An 8,986-nucleotide genomic window follows, 5' to 3' on the forward strand; every position below is an offset into this window, starting at 1 on the left:
ATATATAAATATAAATATAAATATATATATATATATATATATATATGCAATTAAATGTATTTCTAAAATTACAAATTTATTCTTTAGAAGTATTTAAAAGTAGATTTATATTATATGAAAGTATGTGGCATTGTTATATGTATGGAATTGCAAAAATTTTCATAATTCTATTTATAAAGAAATATATTATAGTAGTTTCATAATCGTTAATAATTGCTTCTAGTTTAGAAGACATGTTACAGCAATAGATGATAAGTTTAATTTTATAAATTATTCTAAATTTAGTGCCAATTTGTTTATAAAGATATTAATGATAGATATTGATATGTATGATAGGTATTTTTTGTTATAGAAAATGTTAATAAAGTGCTGATGTTTACAAAAACATAAAAAGTCTTTTTATAATATAATGTAATAATAATGATAAAAAAATGATATTTATAATATGATATCTTTAAATATATTTTATTTAAAAAAATACAGACATACATAAAATATATTTATGATTAAAAATATGACTTAATTAATGTACCACTCTTATATCTTTCGGTTGTGGCAAAACAAGTGGTTCACGTACAAAACTTAATAATCTTTCTAATTTCATAATTTCTAATTCTCTATGAGTTAAATGAAGTTGTTTCTTGGTTGGTTTTACTTTCAATCTGAGATTTGGTGACAGTTTTAATGTATTTATTGTACCTCTGTTCATATAAATATATATGTTATTTTTATTAAATAAATAATTATATTGTTAAATAAAATTATATGAAACAAATTCTTACCTATCATCACCTACTATAAGGAATGGTAATTTATTATTAAACGCAAGTTTAGTTAATTTATATTTCTTTCTATTAACAACTGGTTGATTGCATATTGGTCTGTATTTATTTACATTCAAATCAAAAACTGTAACTTTCCCATCATTTGAAACACAAGCTAATACTGTTGAACTATATGGTGCCCATTGAACATCTCCAATTGGAACATTAAGATCAAACATAAAAAGAGGTTCCCTATAAAAAATTTATAACATTAATAAACATGAGAAGAAAATAGAAATTTAAATAATTATAAGTGATAATTGATATTTACATTCTGTCATCTTCCCATATTTTTATTCTCCAATCACCAGAACAACTTGCAAATATACTAGAATTGAATTTATTGTAAACTATTTGATAGATTGGCATATTATGTGCTTCATTATAAGTATTCATATAAACACTACTATATGCTGTATTACATTTATAAATTGTTCCTTCTTCTGTTCCAACCAAGAATATATTTTGATTTGTAGGATGAAATGCAAAACATGTTCCACAACCTAATAAATTATATTAAAATTTATTAAAGTAAAAAAAAATATTAATTATATAAAATATATTTTAGTATAATTATATAAAATTACCTTTTAATGTAATCATAGTTCCATCTGGTCCAGGTATTGGTGGTCTATCCAGAAAAAGAGTCATTACAGTTGTCAAACCAAGGTCATTTTGATTTAATATCCAATAGTTTATTTTCCCATCAATACTAACACTGTAGAATGCTAATTTACCTTCTTCTGTATCTGGTGCCCAATGTACCTTGGATATTATATTAATATTCAATGTATTAAATTTTTTTAAAATTTTGAAGTTACAATAAAAATGTGATATTAAATTATATTATTAATAATAAACAAACCTGCCATACAATACCTCCATGTTTTTGAATAACATCATTGCTTCTATATTGAGGAGCTGAAGGTGGCAACATTATATTGTAAACAGCAACAGAACCATCCATAGTACCTTTAATTGAAAATATAAGTATCATTATAAATAAAAATGTAAGGTTTTTTATTTTTTTATATTTTACCAATAACTAAAAGATGTGGATGTTGTTCACTAAAATCCAAACACATTACTGGTGAATCAGTTGAACAGATCCATTCTGGATATGATGGATTTTTTAAAGTAAATAAACATACTTTTCCATTTGTTATCAAACTACTAAATGACACTGAAATATATGTATATATGTATATATAACAATTGTACATGTAATAATTCTTTGTATAATTAAATTTATTAAAGTAATATTTTTTACTAACTTGCTCCATATGAAACTGCAAATAAATCATAATATCTACTATTGAAGCATAAGTGTGTAACATCATGTTTGTTAGTTTTTTCATAACGAAATTTCCATAAGGGTAATAATGATCCTTCAGTTTTAAATTCATCACTTGGATCATCCCAATATCTATAGTCTAATGATATTTATATAAAACAAATATTATTATTAAATAAAATATAATTATTTTGAAAATAATTTAATTAAAATATCAACCTTGAGCTATTTCATCAAAAATATTTTGATTCACCATTCGTTCTAATGTTTTTGCAGCTTGTATCATTCTACATGATATTGCATCAGATTCTGTCTGAGCTTTTTTTTTTATATCCTCTTTTTTTAATGGAAGTGGAATTCTTCTTTCTTTTTCTTTTTCACGTTGTTGTTGAGCAAAATCTTCCTAAAATATATATATATATATATTAGCCATATTTTTAATTCATACAAATGATTTCAAAATAGTTATATACTTGGTACTCATCAAATATTGTCCATTGAAAAACATGAGTATTAAATAATTCAGTTGGAGGTGGTATTGTTTGAGTACTTGTTTCCTATAAATAATATAAATGTATTATTCCTATAAATAATAAATGTAATTAAACAAATTATATTTTATAATATTTACTCGCATAGGATTAGTATAAGTTAAAGCAGCCCTTTCACAGAAATTAAATTGATTTGGTATTTTTTTTGGTTTTACTCTTTCAATTTCTTCCTCTTCTTCATGTTCATGTTCATGTTCATGTTCATGTTCATGTTCTTTTGGCTCTTTAGTTTTTTGTCAATAATTATTAATAAAATGAATTTTGAATTAATTTTTATTTTAAATATTTAAAAAAGTATATGTAAAAAAATTTTTAGTTTTTTCATTATTATTTTAGCTTATTTTACATTTAATTATTTTACCTTCTGGCTTTTTTATTTCTTCTACCACCACTTCTTCTTCTTCTTCTTCTTCAACTTCCTCTTCTTCTTCTTCTAACAAAATAGGTTCTTCTATTTCTACTATAATAAAATAGTCAATATTTTTAATAAAATATTAAATTAATTATAGGTTTCTTTAATATTATATTTTTATTATATTTTTAATTTATTTTTATGAAATTTTACCAATAAGGTCTTCTGCTAACTGTATTTTGGCTTCCTCAGAATCTTTGTGCAATATCAATCCAGGTATACTTAAAAATGTTACTAAATGTGGTGGAGGAGGTAACATTATGAATGTTTTCAGTTTCCATGACCATTCTACTAAAGAATCTGGAATTCTTGTATTATGTATAGTTAAAACTCTAGCAAATTCTTCTTGTAATTCCTAAAATTTTATCAAATTTTTTTGAAAACACATAATATATATGAAGTTTTAGTAACGAAAAGATACATACTACATCAGTTAATTGTAATTGATCTTCTGGTTTTAAAATAATTTTTCCTCGTAACCAATCTATATCAGCACCTATGTCCATACGACTTCTCAAGAAACTTATGTGCTAAATATAAATAGCAAATGATTATTATTAATTTTTATATGTATAATTTTATATTAATAATAACAATAATAATAAATATTAAAATAAATTTTTAAATATCAGAAATTATATTATTATAATCAAATGAAAAATATATATGAAATACTAACTCTTGTTATCTCTTTTGTTGGTATTGCATCTGTTATTTTAGATGGTTTTCTTAATGATGGCGTATACATAATTTTTAAGTTGAAAATTATCTAATATTTCAAGTACACATAGAAATATTATAAATTGACATTAATGTATCATGTGTATTATATTTATTATATTACCTAATATATATTTTATTATTATATAATAGTTTATTTTTACAGTTTTTAATTTTTTTATTATTAATATTGTGAATTTAGTTTTTTTGTTATGTTTATATATTTACTCAAATTCTTTTAATTTAAAGAATATAAAAATTTTTGAAAAGATCTAGAATTTCATTTATATGTTTTGTATTAAATATGCTTTTTTTGTAATAAATAACTGAGGAACAGTTCATACAGTAAACATGTATTAGAAAATTAAATGAAAACTAAACTGAAGTTCTTTATATCTTTGTCTTTTTAATAAATATACAAAGAAATAAATTCTGGTTTCCTAGGAAACATATTGGATTACCATAACATTTAAATATTATTTGTTTTAAGAAAATAATTATTTCATATGATATAATCATTATATTTAAATTGTATTATAATATTATAAAAAAAAATTAAAGTTCTTGAAATTCCTTACTTAATTTTGTGTTAGTATACATATATTATAAATTAAAAATTATATTTGAATAGATAAAGGATAAAGTATAATATATTTAATTGTAAATTTATATATAATTTAAAGGTAGAATATTTATTCATAATATTACATTTTAAGAAAAAGAAATAATATTTTTAAAATAAATATTTTTAAAATATCTTATGTTACATATGGTTATATAGAGGAAAGAAAATCAATAATGGAGCATACCATGATAATGTAAGCATGTTTTCTACTTGTAGATAAGTCAGGATAGCTTACAAATATTTGTGAGTAAAATTTTTAAATTATCTTTTATTAAATAAAATTTTACATAATAGAATTTTATATAATGGTGTATTATATATAAATTATATTTAAATTATATTATATTTCAGAATAAATTATTATTTTATAAGTTCAAAGTACTTGTTCAAAGTACTTGTGTATAAAAAAATGAAATTTAAATTAAAAATGGATTTTGTCCATTATTAAATATTTAAGTATTCAGAGGTATTATTTTGATAGTTATTTAAAAAATATTATGTTTATATGTGATTATATATAAGAATTTTTTATTATTAATTTAAAAATTTCTTATTTCAGATGAATCGGGAGGATTAATTTTTAATTTGGTATATATTTTTATTTTGTGATGGAAGATAGTGGAATTGACAGTGACCCAAAAACTACTAATCATGTAGAAGATGAAAGAATTTTTTTGGTAAATATATAATTTCAAATGTTTAAAATAAAAATGAAATAAAAGAGAAAATAAAAAGAATATACATTTTATATTTTAGGGAAGCGATAGCAGTTGTAGTAGCAATCAGACACAGACATCTCAGCATAATTCTACTACTAAACAGTTACAAAAGAAACTTGGTATTATTGTTAATTATGATGTAGAAATATGATAATGTTTACAATTTTTTTCATATGATATTTATTTTAAATAGAGGCACGGATTGAACAAGCTAAACGTATTCAACGTAATTCAGATTATGTAAAATTGCCAAAATATGATAAGAATTGTGGGGCTGCTACTAGTGCTGCTGGTCTGATTTCTATTCAAAGACTTCCTGTACCAAATAAAAATAAAGAACATCTTCCTCTTGTTGAATATTGGCATAGTGATAGTGAAAGGTTGTTAAAGATTTGTGTGTGTGTGTATATATATGTTCATTTCAATATTTTTCATTATTATGCATATTTATATGCTTTTAGTGAAGGAGAAATGACTCTTTTTCGAACAACTAAATCAAAAGATTCTTCAAAACATAAACAAGATCTTACTGATACATTTAGTATTGAAGAAATGAGTGAAGAAAGTGAAGATTCTTTGAACTTAGGACCTGCACAACCATCTCCGGAACTCAAATTTATGAAATCTTATAAGTGCACTGGTGATTGCTTTCGTTGTCAATGTCATATATTATAATTTGTTGTATATATGCCTTAAGTATGTTATAAATTATTTATTTTTTATGTATTATTAAATATTAATTTAATCTTTCAAAGTTTCATGTAATTATATAATGCAAGATTTTATATATTGAATCATGAAAATTAAATATACCAGATATTTACAATATATAAATTATAATTTATTATTTGTTTAATTTTTATATTTAAAATTTATTTATGTTTTAAAAATTAATTAAAAAGTAATCTAAAATTAAATGCTCTAATGATGTAGATACTCGTCTTATTCGTGACTAAAGTAATTATTCTAAGGATATTATTCAAATAATTTCTCAATTGTGTATCGGCAAATCTCGCAACATCTATTTTGTATGAAATCGCAATAGATATATCCGTTGCTGTCACTTCAGGATATTACTTAAGCTTTAAGATATTGCTAATAGTGCCGTGAGAAAATTATAAATTGATAAAATAATGGTAATTTATTATCCTATAAATTTTATTAAAATTAAAAAATATATAAACATATTTTTGATGTAATTTATATATATAATATTAATATTAATATTAATATAATATAATATAATATAATATGCAGATATAATATATAGATTATATTAAATATCAAATACATAATATTCATCATAAGTTTTTAATTACTTTTAAAATATTTTATTTGATTTTACATTTTTTTTTGCATTATAAAAATTTTTACAACTTCTCTTATTTCAATGGAAAATTAGTTAAAATTAGTTTTTATTATATATTTTTTTTTCATAAAAAATATTGGCATTATTTAATACTGATATTATTAAAATAACATATGGAAATCTTATATATCTCTATATGTACACATTTGTATATTTCCTGAGGAAATGCAGTCTCTTTCATAATGCGCAATTTATCTAGATCGTCTTCAGAAGAAAAAACAATGTAGTTCATTTCTTATCTTCTGTGTGCAATAATTTGACTATATTTTATATTACCGTTATAGAAGCTTCCTTTCTGTATTCCCACTCTTTGTATCTTACCTGGCTGATCTGTTGCACATTGTGAATGTACTTAGGAAAATTTTAAAAATTCGTCGAGCTATATGCGTGATACAGAACTCTATTACATATTGTTTGCAAGTATATTTTTCAAATATATGTATATATGTACTTACGTATATATTATATTTTTTTTTAGAAAAATGTTAATAATTTATTTTGATAAGTTATTATAATTTTTTATTAATTTGTATATTTAATAATTATTAATTATATTATAATTATATATTAAATAATTAATAATTATTTGACAGTTAAAAATAATTATTCGTTCATTCGATTGTGTATGTTTCGAGTTTTGTATATTGCCTTTATTTTGCATTTCTCATTCTTCACGTTTAATGTGCCTTTATTCTTTATTTTATTCACTCGGATAGGTGCAGTTTCAGAATGCATACAATGAACAAAGATACATAAAAAGAACAAAATTAGCATAAGAAAGGAGAATTCTTAAATTTCAATAAATGTGTATGAATACCAGCAATTATATATATTCTGTTTAACATACAGTTACATATCTAAGAAAATGTGTATTTTAATCAGAATTGTTTCAAATAAACATTATGGCAAATAATATATTAATTTAGAATATGAAGATTTCTTTTAATATAATTAAAATATATAATAATGTATAATACAAGTAAAATATAATAAAATTTATATTAAGAAGAAATAGGTCGTATTTACATTATATAATGTATTTAATCACATTTGAATCAATACAATTAAGTGGAAATTTTAGACAAAATTTTTTGTAAATCAAACTGTATTCATTATATTAATTCAGATTTAATAGATATATATACTAATAAACATTACAGTTATATAGAAATATGTTATGCTCGATGCAAGTATACCTATTTCCCATGAGTTCATTGTTCGCGATACCTAGCAGCTATAAATGTATTTGTATAGAGTTCTTATTGCGATCTCTTGTCAATGAAAAGAATTCTTTTCTTGAAATATTTTCAATTAAAATAACATATTAAATAAAGAGAAGAGTAGAAGAGAAGAAAAAAAATTATGGAAATTTTTACGTAATGTAAGCAATTTAAATGTAATATATATACTTTATACACAAGTATTGCTATATATAGTTTTTATATTTTGCAGAAATAAATTGGTGTATTTACGAAGATATTTTTTTTTTCGAAGCAAATACTGCGTATGTAAACTTCATTTCGTGGAATAAGAATATCGGCAATTGGACTGTTAATTAATGGCTTATACGTTTTAAATTTATTCTTCTCTCTGATATTCTGACCAGTTCAATTTTTAATGAAGCCCACCGCCGTGGATCTTACAGGGAGAAATTAACAACCTCTTTTACACGGACATGGTGTTTGGCTATGTGTGATACTGTATACAGGGTGAAACATTTATCTTTCTACATGAACATTATAATTAAAATTTAAATAATTTTTACGAACAGTTTGAAAATGTATAATAAAATAAATTCGTGAGTATATGATATTGATTTTCAAACATTATGAAATATATATTTATTTATCCGTTTTCATAACAAATTATATATTTTCAATAATTTTTAATAGAAATATATTAAAGCGATATTTTTTAAATTTATGATCGAAATTATTAATCTTCTATGTTTTACAGTATAAATGTTAGGATAAATCGATAAATAGAAAATCATGGATTTTTTAAAACGACACTCTGTATACGTAGACTTAGTATTCGTAGTACTCGCAAACTGATATACGAGATACATTGCGTATGAATATTTAAATCCACCTGGTTTCTCTCGTATTGCTCTCGTATGTATAACATTATATGAGAAAGATGTATTCATAGGATGCGTCGTCAACACTGTTGGTATGGTCATAAATTATACGAGAATTATTGCGTATTTTGTAACCAATTTGAAGTAATAAATTTCATCCCCTTGGCGAACGTGACAATCTGTAATATGAATGCCGCTAATATCTTTTCATTTATTCATACAGGCGAAAAGAGAGGCAACTTTGCTTCATAAATGAGATTCCAGCCAACGATATTGTCGTATCAAGTTATTAGAGATTAATTTAACAAATTAATTGAGACTTATTTAATTGTTATCCATTTTAACATTTAGATTATCAATTAATTTTTCTATAATCATATATTTTTTTTTTT

At 22.1% G+C, this 8,986-nt stretch overlaps 1 protein-coding gene across 3 annotated transcripts; it reads right to left on the minus strand.

Annotated features, from left to right (window-relative positions):
* Positions 1-508: 508 nt before the first annotated feature.
* On the minus strand, positions 509-3,882 carry LOC102678246 (dynein intermediate chain 2, ciliary). 3 transcript variants are annotated; one of them, XM_006614450.2, is made up of 15 exons: positions 3,761-3,882; positions 3,507-3,611; positions 3,235-3,436; positions 3,031-3,129; positions 2,750-2,892; positions 2,592-2,675; positions 2,338-2,521; positions 2,099-2,257; positions 1,864-2,007; positions 1,704-1,796; positions 1,562-1,589; positions 1,412-1,455; positions 1,096-1,327; positions 783-1,016; positions 509-701 (listed from the first exon to the last, which is right to left on the minus strand). In XM_006614450.2, exons 1-15 carry the CDS (start codon positions 3,827-3,829, stop codon positions 524-526), a joined length of 1,998 nt encoding a protein of 665 aa, XP_006614513.1. In that variant the 5' UTR covers positions 3,830-3,882; the 3' UTR covers positions 509-523. The 3 variants fall into 3 exon arrangements, with proteins under 3 accessions (XP_006614513.1, XP_006614512.1, XP_006614514.1); XM_006614449.2 differs by having other exon boundaries at positions 1,412-1,589; positions 1,690-1,796; XM_006614451.2 differs by lacking the exon at positions 3,761-3,882 and having other exon boundaries at positions 1,412-1,589; positions 1,690-1,796; positions 3,503-3,593.
* Positions 3,883-8,986: the final 5,104 nt, after the last annotated feature.

The sequence above is a fragment of the Apis dorsata genome, unplaced genomic scaffold (assembly GCF_000469605.1).
Source record: "Apis dorsata unplaced genomic scaffold, Apis dorsata 1.3 scaffold_185, whole genome shotgun sequence".
NCBI lineage: Eukaryota > Metazoa > Arthropoda > Insecta > Hymenoptera > Apidae > Apis > Apis dorsata.

What these genes read in the sequence shown, in the direction of transcription:
- LOC102678246 (XM_006614449.2), bottom strand. Translation starts at nt 3,829, where the DNA reads ATGTATACGCCATCATTAAGAAAACCATCTAAAATAACAGATGCAATA. An exon ending in AGAAATAAAAAAGCCAGAAG is followed by an intron (nt 2,893 to 3,030) that starts GTAAAATAATTA and finishes AAAAAACTAAAG; the next exon opens with AGCCAAAAGAACATGAACAT. An exon ending in TGCAGTTTCATATGGAGCAA is followed by an intron (nt 2,008 to 2,098) that starts GTTAGTAAAAAA and finishes CATATATTTCAG; the next exon opens with TGTCATTTAGTAGTTTGATA.